Below are 24267 nucleotides of genomic sequence, written 5' to 3'. Positions count from 1 at the left end.
GGGGGGGTGGCGGGGGGAGGAGGGGTTAGAGGCGGGGTGGTCCTGCGGCCGTCCCCCTCTACCGGGTGCGGGCAGCTGTCCCTCCTGCAGTGGTGGTGAGGTGGGGGGGAGGGGGGGTCTGCGCTCCTCTCGGTCGGCCGGTGGGGGGCTCACTTCTGGAGCTCCGCTCTGTAGCGCCCGCGTCAGCGTCTCCTGGAGGAACAGCAGGACCGTTACTGTAGATACCGGCCTACACTGAGCTCCGCGCGCACGCGCACACTTACACACACTTACACACACACACACACGCACGCACACACACCTACACACACACACGCTTACACACACACACATACACACGCGCACGCACACACACACCTACACACACTTACACACATACACACACTTACACACACTTACACACACACGCGCACGCGCACACTTACACACACCTACACACACACACACGCACACACACACACGCTTACACACACACACACACACACACACACACTTACACACACACGCACGCACACACACTTACACATGCTTCCACCTACACACACTTACACACATACACACGCACACACACACCTACACACACTTACACACATACACACACATACACACGCGCACGCGCACACCTACACACACTTACACACATACACACGCACACACACACAAACCTACACACACACACACCTACACATGCGCACACCTACACACACTTACACACATACACACCTACACACACTTACACACATACACACGCGCACACACACACCTACACACACTTACACACATACACACGCGCACGCACACACACCTACACACATACACACGCACACGCGCACACACACCTACACACATACACACACGAACACACCTACACTAACACACACGCATACGCACATGCACGCACACCTACACACGCACACACAGACACACACACACACCTACACCAACACACACACGTGCGCAGATACACGCACACCCGTGTACACACAACACACACAAGCGGCAACACACACACATGAACAGATATACACACACACACTTGCACGGAAACTTGTGCACACACACACACACACAGACACACACAGACACACACAGAGCATGCATTTACAGCGCGATTAAACACGCCAGCGCATTTTACACCAACCCCTGATGACCCCATGGTGACAGTGCATTACCCCTTTATTTATTTACCTCATGACATTCCCCTTTCATTAGTGAGTGTAAGCAACCATAACTGTGAACAATTACTAATGCATGACAGATACTCCACAGTTAAGCTGACGACTACTCTTTTCCCAACAAAGTCATTACAGCAGCATCTACAGCAAATGATCTTTATTTGAGGTGAAGTAATGGATACAAGTAAATAGAATTTCTCATTCCATCTGCAAGACCAATTAATCATACCCCATTCTGCCTTGTATTATGCAGTGAACTGCTCAGTTTTCATTACACCACTATTACTTAATGGAAAACAAACCAATCAAGCAGGATATGTTTAAATATTTTCTGAAATAACAACCATTTTCATTGAAAGGGGAATTGTGCATTGCATAAAAAGCAAGAGTCCTTTAATAATATGCTAGGCCAAACGCTATGCAATACTGGGGTGTATGCTAATAGCACGCGTACGCGCGCACACACACACACACATACAGCAAGGTAACCAGCATTTCAATCACGCTCCCCAGAATTCAGCAGACAAACCACACGGGGTGCTTGTTTTTGAAAAATGTACATCTCAAATAGCCTTTATTGAAAACACAAACAGAACAAATTGACATTTAAACACGAGAGCAGCGGCAATCACTTGTACGTGTAGTATCTGCAAAAGAAACAGAGCAATTTACAACAGTGAGGAATGCCTTAAGCTGAGGACTCAACTCCCCTTCTCTGACAACAGCCACTGCATCGCTGTCTCTACGCTGTGTGTCAAATCTCATCACTGCCACATTCAATCAGCTGGGAAAAGTACAGTTATAGCCATTTCCTATTACTCCCTCTGTCAGTTTATCAATTAAAATTATATCGACTCTTTACAGAACTGCTTGAAATATTAATGTTGTTTTTTTAATAACTGGCCAGTTTTGGGATGTTTGTTTGTACAAAAAGCTCCGACGGTCTCTGGCTCACAAACAGAAGTGGTCCTTTGACAGAATATCGACGCACAGAGCGTTAGCTATAACACAGTAAAAAAAAACGCACAGAGAAATTAGCCAATGACGTTCGGCCGGCACGGAAAGACTCGGACCGTCTCCGGGCTGGAAGACGGCGAAATCGGGAGTTCTACCGGCGGTAGACAGGTGGTGTTAAGGGGCGTGTCTCACCTTCCTCCGGTCTTGAAGATGAGGTCGGCGTTGGGCGCCCCCTTGGGGTGCTGGTACCGCGGTCGCCTCTCTCGGTTGGTGTTGGCCGGGGCAGGCCGCTGGGCCAGGGACTGCATCATCTCTGCAAGGGGGGAAGGGGGGGGGGGTACATAAACAACAGGGGTAAGAGCTTCTGTTACATCACCTCTCCAGTCCAGACCCATAAACTACTGTGTTTATCTTTAGGAAGGAAAAATACTTAGTTGTGTCTAAATCTCAATCCACTGTATACGATATGATATAGATATGAGTGTGCGCACTTGCGTGTGCGTGCATGACAGAAGCGTCCTGTGTGTGCACACGTGTGTGTGTGCGTAAGTGCGTGCATATGAGAGAGGCACCCTGAGTGTGTGTATGTGTGTGGGTATGAGAGAGGCGTCCTGTGTGCGTGTGTGTGTATGTTTGTGCGTGTGCGCGTGTGTATGCGCGTGCCTGTGTATATGTTTGCATGTGTGTGTGTACGCGTGTGTGTGCGTGTGAGTCCGTGTGTGTGTGTGTGAGTGTGTGTGAGAGCACGCCCTCACCCTGGTAGTCCTCCTGCTCCTGGCGCTCGTTGATGTCGAGCGTGAGCTTCTTCATGCGCATGCGCTCCTCCTGCTCCGCCTGCTGCTGGTTGAAGTGATTGGCAGCCAGGTGGGAGGAGAGCGGCACGTTCAGGATCTTAAACTGCGGGGGGAGAGAGAGAGAAAGAGAGAGAGGGGGAGAGAGGGAGAAGGCGAGAGAAAGAGTGCACGAACTCTGTTAAAAGCGTGTCCACGGAAACATGTCCACGTTCACCACTTCACACAACCCCCCCCAAAAAAAACTGCCCCAGCACCCATTTTCACACTTACAGAGAATTCCATTCAGCCCGACAGAAGCCAGAGGCCCGCAGCACCCTCTCTGAGCGAGGGGCCCTGACCACAAGCAAAACAAGCGTGCGGGGAAACCTGCCCTCCAGACAGAAAATTCTCTTTGTGGGTTCAAGCCCTGCTGCACTTCTCCGGTTCTCCCCGGTGAGGAAACCCAGTTAGCCGCAGCAAATACGGCGCGTGTTTTTGTTTCATGTGTCAGACAGACGGGCTTTCGATTTTCTTTCCCTTTTTACACGGTCTCAAGCGGTCAGAGCTGTTACAAAATAAGCTGCGTTTTTAAAAATCGGACGGTCCTCAAAACAAATATACCTGGTAACGCGCTTCCAGGAAAGCGCTCCCAGGGAACAGTGAGGGCATTTACATTCTGGGGCGTGACATAACAGACGTGCTCTCTGTGTGTGTACATCACACACAAGGGGCATTAGATCATCAGAGAGGGAAGGGAGGAGGGAGGGAGGGAAGGAGGGAGGAGGAGAGAGAGAGAGAAGGAGAGGGAGAGAGAGGGAAGGAGGGAGGGGGAGTGAGAGAGAGAGAAAGAGGGAAGGAGGGAGAGAGGAGAGAGAGAGGGAGGGACAGAGGGATAGAGAGAGGGAGGGAGGGAGAGAGAAGACGGAAGTGGCAGTTGGGCTGGACGCCGTACGCACACAGGGCCCCTTTATCCACCCGTTCGAGACGACCGCTCCGGTCTGCGTTTTCCGCCAGGACCGCGCGGCCACGCCTCTTTCTGAGGACGCGCGGACTCAAAGGAACAAAAGGGGCTGTGAAGTCGGCGGGGTCACGGGGGGGCAGCACCAGCGCTGCTTTTAGCGCTCGGCTAAACGGCGTTTTGAGTGTGAAAGGCACCCGGGGACAGAGACACGCGCGTGTGTGTGTGTGTGTGTGTGTGTGTGTGTGTGTGTGTGTGTGTGTGTGTGGGAGAGGGTCCGGCCCGCTGGAGGGAGCTGTGTGTGTATAAGGAGGGCTCCAGTGTGGGGCACCCTCTCCCTTCAGAGAAACACCGCACACGCCCAGTGGAGCGGGGCCACGCCTCACACTGCAGACCGACTGCACATTCCAGCACTGCTCCCCTCACATGCACACACACATGCATGCGTGCACGCATACACACACAGGTGCGAGCACACGCACGCACACAGGCACACACACACGCAGACACACAGCTCCACTTGAAGAGTCAATATTATAACAAGCTCTGCTTCACACACAGGTGGTACTGTATGGACTCACTGCCCTGACCAGAGAACACAAGTACGCACACATGAGCACGCTTACACACACACACACACACACACACACACTGACACAGACACACACCTACCTCAGACACATATTTAGAAAATAAAAAAACAGACTCTAAAGGCAAGACGGCCAAAACTATTTCTGTGCAGGCTGGCAATTTCAATTCATAACCCAGCTGTGACTCAGATGCAGAGACTGAATTATGAATGAGTGTAAATTATGAAAAGGAGAGGAAGGAGGATCTGTCCAACTCTGACAGCGGATACGAATGACTGAGGGAAAATCTGAGCAATGTTCTTGTAGAACAAGATGAGCAATTTCACAATGCAGGTGAGCACCCTGGAACCACTCTGGAAGATAAGCAGCTCTGTACAGCACTGTGTACTGTATAAGTGTTCCTCTGCACAGCTGAACACATTAAAACTGTACCTGTCGCTCAGTAGAGCTGTAAACACTAACCGTTCACATTCTAAAAGCTTGCTGGATAAGAGGCTGGCCGGTTTTCCGGTGAGCTGGCTAGTCTCTCAGTACTTGCCACTGATTAGATAAAAGGCTACTCGGATAGATAAGAGGCTAGTTGGTTAGAAAAAAGGCTAGTCGGTTAGCCAGTGAGCTAGCTGGTCTCTCAGTACCTGCCGCTGGGTAGATAAGAGGCTAATCGGTTAGCCGGTGAGCTAGCTGGTCTCTCAGTACCTGCTGCAGGTTAGATAAGCGGCTGCTCAGTTAGATAAGAGGCTAGTCGGTTAGCCAGTTAGCTCGCTAGTCTCTCAGTACCTGCCGCTGGGTAGATAAGAGGCTAGTCGGTTAGCCGGTTAGCTCACTAGTCTCTCAGTACCTGCCGCTGGGTAGATAAGAGGCTGCTCAGATGGATAAGAGGCTAGTCGGTTAGCCGGTTAGCTGGTTAGCTCGCTAGTCTCTCAGTACCTGCCGCTGGGTAGATAAGAGGCTGGTCGGTTAGCCGGTGAGCTAGCTGGTCTCTCAGTACCTGCTGCAGGTTAGATAAGCGGCTGCTCAGTTGGATAAGAGGCTAGTCGGTTAGCCGGTTAGCTCGCTAGTCTCTCAGTACCTGCTGCTTGTTGCCCTTCCTGGTGAGCATGACGAACTGCATGGTGTCGGCGGCGTCGGCGATGTCGGCGTCGGCGCTGCAGGCGGGGGCGGGGCCCTTCTTCAGCTGGCTCTTCAGCTGCAGCGGGATGGCCACGTCCAGCTGGTGCACCTTCACCGACTCGCCGCTCCGCTGCTGCATGGACGCACGCACACACAATACAGCACGTTAATGATCAACCACCGCACAGACCTGTGCACGTTTTCACAAGGTGCCCCCCACTGCACTGCCAGTAAAAATAATACACAATAACAAACACAAATCATTTATTGCTTATTAAATTAATCAAAGGAAATCTCCGGTGCAGACTGATGTGAATCACTGTAGACACATTTACGTAACTCAACACGTCAAAGTGCGATTCGCTCACGAGTCGCTCACACTTTACATTCACCGTGCCAATCGGGATATTTGCATTTTTCTTCATTTTCTTTTGTGTCCAAAAGCTACTTGCTAATGTTATCATGTACCAACTATCCAGCCAGTTAGACCACTGTTGCTACGGTTGCTATGGATGTCACTACGCTGCATTTCCATAGCATTTAGCACATGTGTTACCTGCAGGTTCTCCAGCATCATCTTGTCCAGAGCCTGAATGAAGTCCTCGTCCTCAGCGCAGGCCACGTGCTTCAGACCCCCGCCCTTAATGGTCACCTCCTGAGGAGAGGGAGAGAGCGGCGTCAGACACACGCTACAGACACACTACAGACACGCTACAGACACACGCTACAGACACACGCTACAGACACGCTACAGACACACGCTACAGACACGCTACAGACACACGCTACAGACAGGCTAAAGACACACGCTAAAGACACGCTAAAGACACACGCTACAGACACGCTACAGACACACGCTAAAGACACACGCTACAGACACGCTAAAGACACACGCTAAAGACACACGCTACAGACACACGCTACAGACACACGCTACAGACACGTTAAAGACAAGCCGCATCACGTGGAGGGGACCGGGTCGCTGCCCTCGCCAAACTCACGTTGTTCTCCTCGTCCGTTTCGTTCTCTTTGTTGGAGTCGGTCAGGTAGTCCGTGTTTTCCTCCTCCTCTTCCTCTCGCTCTTCCTCCTCGTTTTCGGACCCCTCCTGAAACAGGCAGAGCACAGTTTAGGGCAGGCTTCTGCACTCTGAAGGCTGGGCCCTGTATCTGCGGGATCGATCCCTGGCTGTGTAATGTAATCCCTGGCTGTGTAATGTAATGTAATGTAATGGCTGTGTCGTTAACCGTCTATGACCGGGGGTCCTCAGTAACAGGACACAACTGGCCTTGTCTTGCGAGTGGCAATGTCAGTTTAAGTTGACCGTGGTCGCCTGCGTTACATCATTTCCCTCCAATGACAAGCCTGGAACTCTCAGGTTACCAGCTGTTGCTAGGGAGACATATGTATGCCTCTTCCTGCTGGTGCTAACTGGTGTCACTGGTTCCCCAAGGGACTCATGTCGCAGTGGCACAGGGGTGAACGAGGGTTCCAACTGCCGATTCAAAATTGTGGCAGAAAAAAAAAAAGAAGCACTTGGGAACCCTTCCAAATGTGACATACTTTCTTCCTTTGCTGCACTGTCCATTAACAGTCGGATACACACACCCTACTTTCCCACGTCAACTATCGCATTTTTTCAAAGAGCCGAATCACATACCTAAAGGTAATGTAAACGTTAATGCAAGATAGCCTCATTGTACTTATGTGTGCGGGTATGTACGTAATATGCAGGTCTTGAACAAATATTTATGTTTAGGGTAATTCTTCAGGAAAAACCCACGGTAACTCAAGACGGCTCGTATCAAGTGCCTTTTGACTGACACTTTTGGACTGGCATCATCTGATAGAGAGCCAAAATAAACTCGAGAGCAAAAAAATGTCGCAAAGACAAAGACTTTAGAGGCAGCGATAATCACGGTAAGGTCAGGACACCAGAGTTTCGACTTTCTGTCGCATGCCGTTTGACCCGAGTGTGACCGCTTTTCCACCGAGGGACTCGATGATCATAAGCGCACCATTGTTCTCATTTCCTTGTATGAAAAGTACCGTCGGCACCTGTTGCTTTATAACTATTTCACGTGCGTGTTTTTAAATCACTGAAAAAAAACCTGAATAACTTCCTGTTGGAAAAGTGTATTTGGCAAATGCACAGGAATGTTAAGATAAGTGGTAATACTTTAAGCCGTCTTAAGCATTAATATGGATAGCTGGTTTTACCGAGAGGGTTCCACTAATGTACATGTCCGCACTTAAAACACACGCTCCACACCGTGTCCTGGGGAAGAAAGGACTGATAAGGGGTCAGTGTGGTGGTTACAGCACTGATCAGCAGATCGCTGATCAGTGTCCTCATAATGGCCTTTTATCATTATTCATGAACTGTCTTTGTATTTGAATTTGAAATCTGAATTTGTAATTTAATTAACATACCATGACTCACTGCCAACCTGCTGGACGTAACAGACACACACTTACCAGAGCTAATCATGACCCAACACATACTAACGATACCATACCGTAACACACACATACTAAACCAGAGCTAATCATGACCAACACAAGGTAACATAGCTAAACATGACTATGCAGAAAAGCAATAGTCAAACGTGACAGACAGGCTGACTGTACGCTACCCATACCGGTCTGACAGACACTGGATTTTCACACACCTCCTCTTCATGGTCATTCATCTCACTCTCATTCCCAGACTGCTCCTCGGTCTCGGCCCCGCCCTCTTCGTCATCATCATCATCCTCTTCGTCCAGGGCCTCCCCCTCGCCCATGGTGCTGGAGCACTTGCCGTCCTTTTCCATGGCCAGGCCTGGAACAGGGGTCAGAGGTCAAACGGGCCGACGGTGGCGCCTTACCCTAACTGCACCTGCTCACTGGAAATACAAGCTTAACCTCCACGTTACGTCACCACGCGGAAATCCACTTCCTTCTGTCCCACATTCCTACAGTCACGCGAAAGATATTTTGAGCACGGCTACACTCCTAGGTGTATTCCAATTTTTCAAAGAAGAAATATGGAAAAAAAAATAGTAAGAAGATTAGTCACACACACATGTCCAAAGCTGTTCTTACAGTAAAACATTCTAAGCATCTCTAATGATCTCAAGTTACTTAATCCAACAAGAAACCCATTGACAATACAGAAACATGGTTGTGTTGTAAATCTAAGAAAGACTCAAAGAAATGATTATCACAAACTTTAAAGCAGCATTTTAGAAAGAGCTGGACATTTTCAGGAAAGCGAACCACGCTATATATGGGATGGGACTAAATTTATTTATTTTTGAAAGTTTGAAAGTTGACATATAATTTCTGGCTGACTCCAGACCAGGTAGCTGAACCAGAGCTCACTGAGGAACAATGACGCCGCTGTTCTGGGAAGGGGGGGGTGGGGGGGGTTGGGGAGAGGGAACGTTGGTGTGCACACGGTCACCTGACCTGCATTTCCTGAACAGAGGGGCGAAGCTATCGAACGTGTTCCCCGTCGCATTCCGCGCCGGCAGCGTGGAGGAGCGACCGTCGCTCCGCGCCGCTCGAGCACGAGCCGAGTCAGAGCTCAGAGTTACGGGCCGCCGCCAGAACACGGCTCACTGGCCCACCGTTTCGCCGCTGCAGTGCCAGTCACACAAACCAGCCACTTACACCCCGTTAAATATTTAAAAACTACACTAAACCAATCGCCAACCAGAGGCGGTCTCTCAACGTTACACACGGCATTACAGCCATTCAGCAGACGCTCCTATCCAGAGCGACTTAAGCAACTTTTACATAGCTGTCTCATAACGTATTCAGCGCCTCACAGTGTATTCAAAGCAGGAGAACTGAAGCAGGTATAGGTCAGCAGTAGACCGTGTCTTTACGTGCCGTTGGCATATAAACTGGCGCCTGACGCATTGGCGGCGGAGGCAAAATGCACTCTGCATTTTTTGCGGTCTGAATATTTGATGAATTCGCAATAATGGTATGCAGGTCCCGGCGCACAAAATCAGCTTTCCCGACGTTTCCTCCACACAAAGCACTGCATTTACTCTCGAGGTAGGGAGACCATTCAGACAGATCATTTATTGCCCATGAAAGAGATTTGCTTTGAACAGGGTGAGCTGGTGTTCCAATTAACCTCTACTTGTGAGAAATAAAGGAGCACGACTTTAGTTTTGGTTTGATAAAAAAAATTATAAAAAAATGTAAAGTGTCATCCAATCAGATATCCTGCACAGTAATAGCCCTTTTTATCGAGGCCAGCTCTGGGGCAGCTGGGAAGGTTCCCCCACAATGCACTGCAGGATGCACTCGGGCCTGTCTTCTCCACAGACAGACGGGTCAGGCGAGCGAAGCGCTCCCACGAGCTGAGGAATGCGGCTCGGCAGAGAGAAAAGAGAGAGAGAATGCAGGAAAACCTGCGAGGCGCTGACATTACAGGTAACACCCCCGCCATTCCCTCTCTCTCTCTCTCTCTCTCTCTCTCTCTCCGCTCAAACACACCTTCTGCTCGCTTCGGCCAAAAGCCCCTGCACTGGGTGACCTCACCTGCTCACCTGCCAAAAAACTGCTTTAGCCATGTAATGAGACTTAAATCCGTACAATTTTTTCTCTCATGTAGGAAATAATAGCCCGTTTTAACTTACTTTTTGCTTGACAACTAAAATTATATTACCGCATTGGCAAGTCTTGAAATGAGTAAATGAAATTTAGCATGAAATTTAGAAATAAGATTTTAAAGTCTACATACGAGACAAAAATACTTAAGACTGACTTATTCTTTGGTTTTTGCAGTGCAGTTAACATGAAACCTGTGCTGGTTGCGAACGCGTCCGTTAGCGAACACGTCCGTTAGCGAACGCGTCCTTTAGCGTTTCCGTTACCGCGCGTTTCCACCAGGCGGCGCTCCTCTCACCCAGCTTGAGCAGGAACTCCCTCTCCAGCTCGGTGACCTGCCGCGTGGCCTCCTCCAGCGAGCAGCACAGCCTCATCTTGGGCCGGAGCAGCTCCAGCGTGTCGCTGATCATGTAGTCGATGTCGATGGGGAACGGGTGCTCCTTCGTCCACACGTCCGTGCTCTTCTTCCACCAGATGTAGCGCTGGACACGAGGCAGGGAGCACAAAGCAAGGAGCCTTTAATATGGCTAAGAGTTAAAATAATAAACTTCATACAGGTAAGCAAGCAGTTCAATGTGCTTCACAATTCAATAAAAAGACAAGACATAAAACAAGGGCAAAAATACAAACAAAATCAAAAATGTAAATAATAATAATAATAATAAAAATATTAATAACACACAAACATAATCGCAATTACACATATACATTTTAGAGAATATGGTAGCCATACTTAGAAGGGCACGCTTGTGTATCAAGATTTTGAGGTCTTATTTCTCTCAAATTAAAAAAAAAAAATGTAGCTCTAAGGGCGAATCTTCGGGAATATGGTGAAAGCAAGCTTCTAAAACGTGCTTCATTACAACTCATCCAGATTCTGACGATCGAGAGCGTTCCTGTACACAGCACCTCAGAGCCGACAGAGACGAACCTGGAAGTAGATGAGGAAGCAGTCGAGCTTCCGCTTGCTGGAGCCGCGGTCGAAGTACTGGCCGCAGGTGTCCAGCAGGGTGCAGACCATGCGGACGCGGAAGAGGTGCTCGGGGGGGTCCAGGACGCTGGGGGCGCCGTCGGGGCTCACGCCGAACGAGATGAAGGAGAAGAGCGTGCGGAAGACGACCGCCGACTCCACCATGCGGTAGTTGTAGAGCTCGCCCAGGAACTTGGCGCTGCTGATGCGTCTCTGGTTGAACTTGGGCTGGTTCACCTGCGGGCAGGGCGGAGGTCTTAGCGCACCACACAAAGCTGCTCGCTTCCACAGCACGGCTGGGTTCTGCCATCTCATAAACTTAAAAGGGAAAAGTTCACCCTGAAAATTGTCCCAGCATTTTCTTTGTTTTGGAAACGATTTGTGGACCTGACAGTGTCCGCTGTCTGCAGGCTCTTTCTAGCAGATTTAATTAGTCCATCAAAAGGCTCCACAAGGCCTCAATTCAAAAGAGAAATCTGCACAAGAATGATACAGCTGCTTATGTTTAAAAATGTCTTTCCAGACCACGCCCCAACCGCCCGCTGGACGCCCCCCCCCCCCCCCCAACCAACCCCCTTCAGCACCCCCTCTAGCCCCCCCCAGGCCCTCCTGACCTCCATGCCCAGCCGGATGTCCTCCAGCACCCCGTCCACCACATGGATGCCCACGTCCTCCTGGTAGGCCACCAGCCCGGCCAGAAGGTTGGCCACGCAGTGGATGCTGTTGTACTTGACGTTCCAGATGTTGACCATGCAGCAGATCAGGTAGTTCTTCACCTCCGCGTCCTGCCAGGGCAGCTTCCGCATCTGCCTCAGCACCTGTGCGGAGAACAGACGAGCGTCCACCGCCAGGTCTTACTCAGAGAGCGCTCATCTGTGCTCCTCCAAATCAACAGTGGAGGCTGCAGCAATGGGCACTCACACACATGCCTGAACCAGACCTGGGTCAAATACGCATTTGCTTTGGATTCAAATACTTTTCTACGCTTTACTGATCTTGTCTGGTGTATTGGAACCAATGAAATACTCTGAAAAAAAGTACAAACCCCGCCTTCTGGTTATATTGGCAGGCTCAATTACACCAGTAATTAACCCAGGTATGGCCTGAACATTAAAAGTTGAGGGTAAAAAGTAGCTGGTACAGCAATGAGGTATTGTACCTTGTTGAACCTGTGTTTTGTAGTTGTTCCAATGACCATGATATGCACTGTTGTACGTCGTTTTGGGTAAAAGTGTCTGTTAAATACTGTAAATGTGGTTGATAATGTGGTCGTGTACAGCTGTGAGGTGTGGTTGGTAAAGAGAGCAGTGAGGTGTGGTTGATAACGTGGTCGTGTACAGCTGTGAGGTGTGGTTGGTAAAGAGAGCAGTGAGGTGTGGTTGATAACGTGGTCGTGTACAGCTGTGAGGTGCGGTCGATAAAGCGGTCGTGTACGGTTGGGACCCGAAGTACCTTCTCGGTGGTGACCTTGGACAGGTCCTTGTACAGGAGCTTGCGGATGTACTCCTGCAGCGGCGGCCTCTTCTTCCTCACGGTCTTCTCCACGGGCGGTGGGTTGCAGTAGTAGTACGCGTTCTCCACCATGGTCACGTAGCGCGCGTCCAGGTGCATGGCCTGCTTCTTACGCATCATTTGCTCCTAAAGATGGAGAGAGAGAGAGGGAGGGAGGGAGCGGAGGGGGGAGAGAGGGGGAGAGGGAGAGAGGGGGGGGGAGGGGGGGGGGGGGAGAGGGAGAGGGGGGGGGGGGGGGAGGGGGGGGGGAGAGAGAGAGATGGTCATCGCTCAACAAATTCAAAAAGTTCTCACATGACTTCGAAAAAGCCATCAACTGATTCCAAAAAGGAAAACTTTGATAATATTATTTTTCACTTTTAGTGTTGTCCTTCATAGTAGTTATCTAATGAAGAATGAACAGGTGGACCAATTTTATGAAGATGGAAGTCACTTCCCTGTGCTGACTGGTGTACTCATCACACTTTATCTTGGTTTATTTCTGTCTATACAGCAGCAGTAACAAAAAATATATTGCACATACTTGAGATATATACGGTTTAGAGGCTATGCATCAGTAGAAAAATAGAGATTTAGCTCAAACTGGTACTTTCACAGCAGCAGCCTGTATGATCATAGCCCAGAAAAGAGGCTTCTATAACCTTCCAGACACACTGAGGACAGGCTGCAGCCTAAACCTCCTTTAGGATATTAACATCAGATAAATTATTAGAGCTGTTTATTCTGGACCGTAGAGAAGGTGTCCCAATCCAGTGCTAGTCCTATTGCATCTGGAAAATTTTTAATTTTTATTATTTAAAAAAATAATAAGATTTTTAAATTCTAGTCGTCATTGGGTTTAATATGCGTGATTGATAGCACAACTGACCAGGACCACGCTGGTTTATGTGAAGCTGATGCAGTACTGACCAGGAGCACGCTGGTTTATGTGAAGCTGATGTGTGTCAGTACTGACCAGGAGCACGCTGGTTTATGTGAAGCTGATGCAGTACTGACCAGGAGCACGCTGGTTTATGTGAAGCTGATGCAGTACTGACCAGGAGCACGCTGGTGCGCAGGTGCGATTCCGGGGACCTGAAGAGGAAGCGGCCGCAGGTCTCCAGCAGAGTGCAGGCCATCTCAATGTGGTGGTGCGAGAAGTCCGAGAGCAGCATCTGCCCAAGAGAAGCACGCGGTTACCACGGGAACCATTTAACTATCACCATCACAGTACAGCACATCGCAACACTGTTACACGATCAATCGTATCACTTCATTACTTACCTAACCCAGGTGACGAATGACAATGTCAATGCTACACATATACAGTGAACTGTAAATCTTGGGCTGCTGTCTGACAACCAAAAAGTGGGTACATTTTAAAAATACTTCTTTACAGTCGGTCTAGTGACCCTCTGCACACAGAGCTGGAAAGCGTAGGTGTCAGAAAGTTAAAGTCCTGCCAGGTGTTTCTTCCATCCATGACCTCAGCCAGCTGATTTCACCAATTTGTTCTGCTTCCCGGCTAAAGAATTGGTCTGATTAGCAAATCCAGGCGATTGCAACTAATTACTGGGGAGGACTTTCACTTTCTGAACCTGGATTTCCCACCTCTGCCTGCACACGGACGGACACAAACGCACCTTCAGGCAATGAAGAGTGTCCGTTTTGGAGAACATCTTGAACTTGGCGAGCTCCCCAATGAATCGCACCGTTTTGTTTTTCGTTTCAATGTTGATCTGATCCTTCTTTCTGATCTGTGAGTTAAAAAAAAGAACAGGAAGGTGAATCATTCTTATACATTCTAGAAAGAAACCTAAAAAAACCGTACAATAAAAACGCATGAAAATAGTCTACTTCAGCACCTCCCTCCATTGCGTCTAAAATGTTATACAGAAGCATCTAACATCCAGTTTCATCCACCTACAACCACAGAATTACCAATATTCACATAAGCCATTTGCAGAAGCCTATGTGAACTGGAGCCCTTGACAGTGAGCAAAACATGGACCACGAAAGCAGCAACCGCCCTTCCGGAAGCTTCTGAAGAGACACCCCCCCCCCCACGCCCCCACCGGATGACTCACGTGAAACCGGAAGTCCCCCTTCAGCATGGAGCACAGGTCCTCAGCCACGTCCGACATGCAGGGGTGCAGGGTGGCCACCAGGCGGGAGTAGAACGGGAGGAGGTCAAGCCTGGAGGAAACATGGGTCCCACAGTTTCAACGCAACGCAGGCCGCCGCATTTCACGCAAAGGGGACGGTACTGACGCAGTAAAGCCAACCGCGTCCTGAGCGCCATTACAGCGCTGTCGCAGCACGTCAGACTAGCATCAGACTAGCGTTAGACTAGCGTCAGACTAGCATCAGACTAGCGTTAGACTAGCATCAGACTAGCATCAGACTAGCGTCAGACTAGCATCAGACTAGCGTTAGACTAGCATTAGACTAGCGTTAGACTAGCATTAGACTAGCGTCAGATTAGCATCAGACTAGCATCAGACCAGCAACGGACTAGCGTCAGACAAGCACCAGACTAGGATCACGTGTGCAGGTGGAGCGCAGCTGCAGCCATTCAAACGCCATAAAATAAATGATCTCCTGGACAAACGGTCTGTAAAACTTTTATTTGCACCGATTGTCACAGTTCAGTCATTGAATACTAGGTAAACACAGATTTGGTGGAACAAAATGATAAAACTGAGCAATAGCACCACCTTGGGGTTGTAACTGAAATGAACAGCACTCTGAAAAGAGCACTCTCCATAAAAACCTATGAAAACCTTGTGTAGTCAAATTTATCCTTTTTTTCCATAGTTACAAACTAGGGCCACCAGTTTGTCTTTTTCTTGTACACGTTTCAGTTCACTGCCATCAAAGAGGGTGATATCTTTTTTTTGTCCAGTACGTGCGTCAAACAATTATCCAGACAGAACCACCCCAGAGGTCTACCTCGATAAAATAATTACCACTAATTAAACACAAACAATCATTAACAGCCACGTTTAAAAGCTACACTCATGTATTGAATTCAGACAGACTATTTAGGACAGCAGATACGTGATAGTATATTAAATAATGTACTAATGGTGACTAGTATTGGCCATTTGGATACTTAATTGAGTAACTAACATCCCATTTACATTGTGTTACCAATAAAGGATGAGTCTGAACAGTAATTGAGTTTGGGCTCACAAATAGGTACGGCGCATTTTCCTTTTACCGTTGCCGTGGAACAGTGAAGAGAGCCCGGACTAGCTTCCTCCGGTTAGCCTTGGTGTTCATGTTCATGCAGAAATCCATGGCGGCCTGTGACCAAACAGAGCTCAACGTGAGCCAGCACGCACACAAACGCTCTCCGTACTGTACGCTGCGGTACTTCATTTACATGCTAGTGACAACCTTAGCAAACACTGGGCAAATGGCAGTAACTGTGCAAACAGCAGTCATTTGGCAATACCGGGTCTTGCCAGGGTTCCGTGCCCAGGCTCACAAGATGGCCTCCATCATTTTTCAGTAATGGGCTCGTTTTAATAATGCAAACAAGAGGCCTTATTACCATGTTTTACTGAAATGTGCTCTTGCTACCAACATTCACTGCTATGAAGGATATGCTTGATAAGACAGTAATGCACACACACGCACAGGATTCGCTCCAGGCTAGCCCATCTATCCAATTTAAGTGCTTTCTGCATCTCGCTGTTCAGCTACGTTATAACAGCTCAATTTTGATTCGCACCGCATTGCTGCAAACGTGCAAACGGTAACACTGAGACTCAACTCAATTATACTGTTATCTCTGTTAAAAATAGAGCAAACAGCACAGGTTCCCACGGTTACAAAGAGTATTTACTAATACTTCATGTACAGTAGACCTTTACATAAGTCTGCACTGTAATGAGGTACGTCACTGTGTATAAACAATTCCATGGTGTGTGTGTGTGTGTTTTCTCAGGGCTGTCACTCCTTGCCTTGTCGATTAGGTCCCTGTTGACGCAGTTGGGCAGCTGCTGGATGAAGGCGTCTACGATGAGCTTCAGGTGAGAGCCAGTGCTGGCCTCCTCGTCCTCTTGTTCTAAAGAAACACGCAAACGTCACCTTTGCTTTCCTTAGGAGAAAATGTATTTTAGTTTCAGTGTAGTTAATTGTAGTTAATCTGTGTTCATCTCATTTTTATTTCAGTAGAAAACTGTTTTTTTTAATCTGATTTAGTGTGATTCTACTTTGTCTAGTTTTACTTTCTTAGACAGGCATATTTCTTTTTTTTATGCTAGTTTACCAATATGTTATTTCATGGCTAGTTTGGTTGCAACACTACATACTGCCTGGTGCAAAGCTATTCATCTCTACTCCTGTACAGGCCAGCCAGCCCACCCACTCTCTTGTACAGGCCAGCCAGCCCACCCACTCTCCTGTACAGCCCGGCTCACCCACTCTCCTGTACAAGCTGGCTCACCTAATATTCCAGCCTGGCTGTGGAGACTCTGCCCCGGGGCCTGATCTCTCCCTGCCACTAACCTGACTCCTGAAGGAAACACTGCACACAGTCACGTGAACATGTTCGCAAAGACATACTAATCGTCCAACCAGCTTGGTCAGTGCTATCTGCACATGCTTACGCTTAACTGCTTTTTAACTGAAGGTAATTTTAAACTTGTCTACAAATCTTCAAAGGTAGAGGCATTGCTCTTCCTATTAATCCCCTAAGATACAGGCGTTCTCCAGACTAAGAGGGGTCACGTCCTGACTCCTGACTATACTGTGTTCCTTGGAGGACAATGGGAACTCACACAAGACAGTCTGCGCTTACCTTGCTCGTCCAGAAGCTTCTTGGCAAACTCCTCCCCCTCCGCCTCGTCACCGGCCTCCAGCTCCAGGGTGTCGTCTGCGATGTCCAGGGTCTCCAGTTCCAGCTCCAGCTCCTCCGTGCTGGCCACCTCCTTCACCTCTTTGGCATCTGGGCGGGTCAGGTGACACAGAAAAGAGGCGGGCCTGTCAGAACTTCTCTCAATGAAAGCTTAGCTTTAGAGACGCTGATGAGTCAGCCAAATTCAGAAACGCACCAATCACAGGTGTGTGTGGAACAGGTGTGTGGACAGGTGTGTGGAACAGGTGTGCAGACAGGTGCGAGGACAGGAGGGTGGACAGCAGCAAGCACAGGTGTATGGAACAGGTATATGGACAGGTATGAGGAAAGGTGTGTGGAACAGGTGTGCAGACAGGTCTGTGGAACAGGCATGTGGACAGGTGCACGGACAGGTGTGTGGAACAGGTATATGGACAGGTATGAGGAAAGGTGTGTGGAACAGGCATGTGGACAGGTGCACGGACAGGTGTGTGGACAGGCGTGCAGACAGGTCTGTGGAACAGGCATGCGGACAGGTGTGTGGACAGGTGTGCAGACAGGTCTGTGGAACAGGCAGGCGGACAGGTGTGTGGACAGGTATGGAGACAGGTGTGCGGTACAGGTGTGCTGCACCTTTGCTTTCCTCCCTCTCTCTGCCCGGCAGGCCCTTCTCGTTGTCCTTGAAGAGGATGGCGGGGACGAAGGCCTTCAGGTCCACCATGTTCTCGTAGAAGTTTCGCGCGTCCTCGTCCTCCCAAATCCCCCCCTCCAGGTCGTACTCCCCCGGCTTCCCCGGGGTGAAGATGTCGATGCCCGGGCCGTGCTCTGCCAAAAAAGGGGGGGTCGACAGTCAGACCGATCAAAAACTATTCCTTTCGCTTGCCTTTAAGTTCAACTTGCAGCCTTTCCCCTCAAACACCACATCTGGAAAAATGTGAAATGTAATTGCGCCATCTAGTGACAAAATAACCAATGACAAGCTTCAAGTTTGGCCTAAAAAAAAGGGGCTCATTAAAAAAACAAACAAAAAAACGTACATGTATGAACATCAGATCTGGTGGGGGTGTTTGAAAAAACAGGAATACGGATGACTGCGCTGAGTAAAACTCTGAATAGCCCTCTTTGTAAAAGGGAGCGACCAAGCAAAGTGAGAGAAAAGCTGTGAGCCCTTTAAGCTGTCACTCACTGACCATGTGACACTTCCTTTACCTTCCTGCACGGTCTTATCCTGGGGCAGGTCTGGCATGTTCTCGTCCAGCAGGTCTGCCAGCGACTGCGTGTTGGCCAGGAGCTTCTGGTACGAGGTGGCGAACTCCTCGTACTGCTTGTGTCTGTCTTCGCTCAGCTCCCCTTTGGAATGCAGGATACGCCTACAGACACACACCGATCAGAACAGACAGTCCAGCGTTCAGGAAAACCAGCACGCCAGACGCAGAAGCACAAGTGGACAAACAATCCGCTGCATTGCATCATGGGTGCTACAGTCATTAAGAGTAAAAACCGTCCAGTAAATGTTGCACTGAAACAAGATGAACGACACAACTGCAGACTATTACATTATTAGACTAGGTTACACATTTCACAGTTGCGCCAATGTCCACCAAATAAACTTCGCTTACATAACATATATCTATGTGTTCAGTGGCAAATGAGATTATTTTTATGGTAGTTAACAGAGACTAAAATCACTCAAAGCCCGTGCCGAGATGTACTGGGCGAGCCGCCGAATAGAATCTCATGGCATGTAGGCCACAGACAGGCTCCTCCCACCTGTTCTGCCTCTCGATGTTCTGCAGCTCGCGGTGGTCCTTCTTCAGGTGCTTGGTGAGGGAGGTGAAGTACTCCCGCAGAAGGTTCTGGAAGGGCTGCTGCTTCTCGGCGCTGATGATCTCGCTGGGCGGGAAGGCCAGGCCGAACTTCTCGGCCGCCGCCCGGACCCGGCGCGGCACCAGGCCGGCCACGTCGTCGCCGCAGTGCTTGCAGAAGCTGATCACCACGGAGACGTGGGTGTGCGTCTCGCGGTCGGCGCCGATGATGGCCTTGAGCTGCTCGTAGATGAGCGACAGGCCCTCGCGGTCGGTGAACAGGCCCACCACCGTCAGCTCGGCGACGAAGCGCAGGTCGGTGCGCAGCTTGCTCACGTTGGGCGTCTTCTCCTCCTTGCGCGCCTCGAAGTGCCGCCGCCAGGCCTGCAGCAGGAGCGGCGCGAAGTCGGCGTAGCGCTGGTGGAAGAGCGAGCACAGGTGCACGGAGCAGCCCACGTCCGAGATCTTCAGCTTGGCCTCCACCACCGAGGCCACCGCCTCGGCGATGTACTTGCTGAGGTTGAGCGAGGCGAAGTCGCTGGAGAGCGCCTCGCGCTGCTGCTCGGTCAGCGTGCGCAGCTTCTTGACGAAGGCCGTGTTCTTCTTCAGGCTGGAGTCCAGCCGGCTGAAGAAGGCCTCCTCGGGGCGGCCCTCCTGGGCGTTCTGGTTGCGGACGCGCAGCTCCTTGCGCGACTGGTGGCGCTCCCACGCCTCCTGGTGGAGCTGGTGGCCCTCCTCCTTCTCTCTGGAAGGGAGACGGCGCAACGTTACCACGCGAAGTTTACGGCTAACGGGCAACTCTGGTGCGTAACTACCGGCTGATACGACTGGCTGAAGACCGAGGTGGAAAGTCGGGGTCAGAAAGAAAAAGTCCTACAATGTGTTTCTAACACCCATGAATTCAGCCAGAGTTCCACAAATTAGTTCTGCCTCCTGGCTGAAAACTTGTGCCAATCAGAACTTTGATTTTGACAAAATTTGAACAAAATGCAGGGGAGGACTTTTACTTTCTGAACCTGGATTTGCCACCCCTAGTTCAAGAGCAAATTAACAGGGCATGCGGTAAACTGGGAGCATTAAATCACACAGAAACTTTAGATGGTACTGTGGGTTATTTCATTCAATACAGCGGGTGGAGATGGTAATGAAAACAATGACATTCACATTTGAGCATGCTGGCGTATTGTAAAGGCAGGGCCTCCAGCCATACAGCCGACAGAGAAAACTCCCTTCAGTAATGAGAGTACTTCCGCAGAGGGCCCGTTATGACTGGGCTAATACTTCAACCAAAATAACAACATAACAATAACAAAATCGTAAACTAAATCAAATTGCCTCTTATTTAGGGAGTCAGTTTCACCATTTGAGAAAAGAACCAAGATGGATCAAGCTTCCTTCAAAATCTGTCGTTTTACTTGCATATGACTATTACTTTCTTTTAAGATGTATAGTTCATCCAAGAACAGTTTTATACAAAATAAAGCTTCTTAGAAAATAACATGTTCCATGTGAGACAACCTGCTGTGCATCTCATTATCATACTGCTATTCAGTTTCAAGTTGTACTTCAAATTCACAGAAGTACCCTAAATTAGGAATTAACACTGAACAAGTGAAAAGCTGCCTAATTTAGCCCAAACGCTGCCCTGCTGTGATCTTACTTGAGTAGATTTGCCTCTTCTTCACGCTGTCTCTTCTCTTCTTCCTCCTGCATCCTTTTCTTCTCCTCTTCCTCTTTCAGTTTCCTTTCCTCCTCTTCCCTCTGCTTCTGCTCCTCCTCTGCTTTCAACCTTTCTTCGTCTTTTTTCTTACGGTCTTTCTCTTCTTTCTTTCTCTTATCCTCTTCCAAACGTCTCCGTTTCTCTTCCGCGGCTTTGCCGTTGTCTTTCTTTGCACACGCCTTCGTCTCATCCTTCGATTTCTCCCGGGAAGAGGCAGGCCTCCTTTCTGTCTCTCGGTCCTTGTCTTTCTCCTTGTTTAAAAACGAACACACATCTTTCTCGTCCATGTTTACCGACTTGTTGCGCTCCGCGGGCATACTGTAAAACAGCAGGATACTGCGTCATTACAAAGCCAAAACTATCTTAGTTGGTCTCAGTTATAAACTATGTAACTGTCGTGTCATATCAACACAAGCTAGTTTCAGGTTTGTGCGGAACAGTTTTACTGATAAGTAAATTCACATTCATCACGTTAAAAGCAAATGGCTAAGAATATTGATGTTACAATAGCATACACATTGTTCCGCTGCTGTCTAGCCATCTATCTAGCATGAAATGTAACAACTCTTACTCATTGTTAGCTAACATCTTCGAAGACTCATGCAGCTACTATTGATACCTAGCTAGCTACAACGTTATTCTAGTTAGCTAGCTCACTAACGCCAGCACATTTGTTTAAGTGACAAGTAGGACAATCAAGTTTGTCTACTAATCCAGCTAACTATCGTAGATAACTTTAGGTAACACTGGCTCTTCAAGCTACATCAGCGATGATTAGATGGCTAACTAACGTTAGCTACCTAGCTATGCTTGAAAACGTAAACAAACAACTTGGCGCATATGCAATGTATGCGCAGTGACTGATCGCTAAATAGTCACCTCCGGTCGTCCATCTGTTCTACTTTGTTTAAAAATACTTTCAAAAAGCACTAAAACATCACATTTATTGTGTTATTACCTTCAATTTGCACCAATATAAACATCGGGCTCGTTTGGTGGTTAAAATACCCTTCCCTATTGCTGAAGGACCTCCCCAGTTCTCTGCTCCACGCGGCGCCTGAACTAAATATCACTAAAATGGCATCTGTCAATGTCGATATAGATTTAGAAATATTCAATAATCACATCTCACAAAGACAGTACTATTTGTCCAGTATTTTACTAAATTTGAACACAGTAATCCTCGAGCTCTGCGCCAGAAAAACCTATGAGACAGGCAATATGCTAGCTGACCTCTGAACTCGAGCAATACGTAGGCATATTTTATTATATGCAAATGACGTTACACTTGTCACTTAGTGTATTTCTTTTGCTCATGCTAATTTGCTCTTACTAGACCTGCACTACAGTGTGGGACCTAATGAAACTGGATTGATTTTTATTTTACAAGATGCAATACAACGTAATAGAAGGAGCGACGTAGACGTTTCCTCGACATTAATTAGGGGTCCAAGCAGCGAAGCTGGTGGAACCCTATTGTATTTGTTAGGATTATTAGGGGTCCAAGCAGCGAAGCTGGTGGAACCCTATTGTATCTGTTAGGATTATTAGGGGTCCAAGCAGCGAAGCTGGTGGAACCCTATTGTATCTGTTAGGATTATTCTTATTATTATTATTATTATTTTTCTCCTCTAAAAGTGTCTGAGGCTCAGCACCCATAAGTCCTGGCGCAACCAAATTTGGCAGGTGGGTTCCTATGGCCCCCCACTACTCAGGCACTAAAAAGCACGTAAGTCAGCCAGATGGTGGCGCTATAACAAAGGGTAACGCGTAAAAGCCCATAACGCCCACACCATAAGTTAGATGAACACAAAACTTCATCGACCTATGCATCTGAACGTGCTCTACAACTTTGCCATTGGCCCCACCTATGTCCGCCATATTGTTTGCCTGCCATTTAGACTTTTTAGTTGGGGCGTGGCAGTTTTCTCCGCAAAAATGTCTGAGGCTCAGCAACCATAAGTTGTAGACCAACCAAATTTGGTAGGTGGGTTCCTATGGCACCCCACTACCCAGGCACTAAAAATCACCTATGTCGGCCAGATGGTGGCGCTATAACAAAGGATCATAGTTTAAAAGGTCATAACTCCCACACCGTAAGTCAGATCAACACAAAACTTCATCGACTGATGCATCTGAATGTGCTCTACAACTTTCCTATTGGGAGCACCTATGTCCGCCATATGGTTTGCACACCATTTGGACTTTTTCATTAGGTGGGGTGCGGAAAAAACTGGAGCTCCAAATCCAAACGATTACGACATCGAGTAAACTTCTTTACGGCAAGCGACAACCATGGCGACGCTAGTTTTTATCAGTGAAAGCACGGTCTGACACTGCCACCTAGCGTGCATGCTAGGATAGGCGACCAAAAGTTTTTCAGTAAAAGCTTTCTGAGAGGATGAATAATTACTTTTCTTTGGCATGGATCCATTTGAAGACAGTATCGGGTGAGTTCGTTTAGTCTTTGAATCTGTCATTATGCTGAGAAATAGTTAAACCATTTTATTGATAGGTTCTGAGTTTCTGTGCACACGCGCGAAAACACGCTGGTATAATAAAACAATGACGGTAATACATATATAGTCCGCTTCGTTCCGTTGCTACCACAACATAACAGACTATCTTATGTCTACAGCTGCAGTTCTCGCTGCAATTTCAAACATTGAATATTCACAAAAGACGCAATTTATGCTGTATTTTGCTAATGTCTAAATAAATAATACGCTACGTTAAAGCTTTGAGAGGATGAATCATTACTTTTCTTTGGCATGGATCCATTTGAAGACAATATCGGATGAGTTCGTTCAGTCTTTAAATCTGTCATTATGGTGAGAAATAGCTAAACCATTGTATTGATAGGTTCTGAGTTTCTGTGCACACGCGCGAAAACACGCTGGTATAATGAAACAATGACGGTAGCCTAATACATATATAGTCCGCTTCGTTCCGTTGCTACCATAACATAACGACCTACAGCTGCAGTTTCTCGCTGCAATTACTAATATTGAATATAAACAAAAGACGCATTATACGCTGTAGTCTGCCAATGTCTAAAATAATACGGTCCATTTGAAGACAACATCGGGTGAGTTCGTTTAGTCTTTAAATCCGTCATTGTGCTGAGAAATCGTATTCTCAATTTAATTTCTAAATTGACTGTAAGCTTAGGGTTGTAACTAGGTAGTTGTTCCGTAGGTGACTTAGTCTTAACTCGTCTTAACTATTGCTTGAATGTTCTCATAGACTGCGTTGTTGCTGTT

General features: G+C 48.2%; 1 protein-coding gene across 3 annotated transcripts; it reads right to left on the bottom strand.

Annotated features, from left to right (window-relative positions):
- Positions 1-20: 20 nt before the first annotated feature.
- Positions 21-22295, bottom strand: upf2 (UPF2 regulator of nonsense mediated mRNA decay). Of its 3 annotated transcripts, none has more exons than XM_035425666.1 (22): positions 21963-22295; positions 20945-21322; positions 19250-20029; positions 18689-18849; positions 18113-18304; positions 17444-17590; positions 16605-16708; positions 15857-15942; positions 14721-14829; positions 14277-14390; positions 13692-13808; positions 12595-12780; positions 11757-11960; positions 11104-11379; positions 10471-10654; positions 8234-8385; positions 6565-6669; positions 6120-6218; positions 5523-5696; positions 2888-3029; positions 2325-2445; positions 21-192 (listed from the first exon to the last, which is right to left on the bottom strand). In XM_035425666.1, exons 2-22 carry the CDS (start codon positions 21319-21321, stop codon positions 183-185), a joined length of 3840 nt encoding a protein of 1279 aa, XP_035281557.1. In that variant the 5' UTR covers position 21322; positions 21963-22295; the 3' UTR covers positions 21-182. The 3 variants fall into 3 exon arrangements, with proteins under 3 accessions (XP_035281557.1, XP_035281558.1, XP_035281556.1); XM_035425667.1 differs by having other exon boundaries at positions 21-189; XM_035425665.1 differs by lacking the exon at positions 21-192 and adding an exon at positions 1716-1822.
- Between the last annotated feature and the right edge of the window lie 1972 nt (positions 22296-24267).

This window comes from Anguilla anguilla, chromosome 7 (assembly GCF_013347855.1).
Source record: "Anguilla anguilla isolate fAngAng1 chromosome 7, fAngAng1.pri, whole genome shotgun sequence".
NCBI lineage: Eukaryota > Metazoa > Chordata > Actinopteri > Anguilliformes > Anguillidae > Anguilla > Anguilla anguilla.
This window is presented reverse-complemented; position numbering and strand designations above follow the sequence as displayed.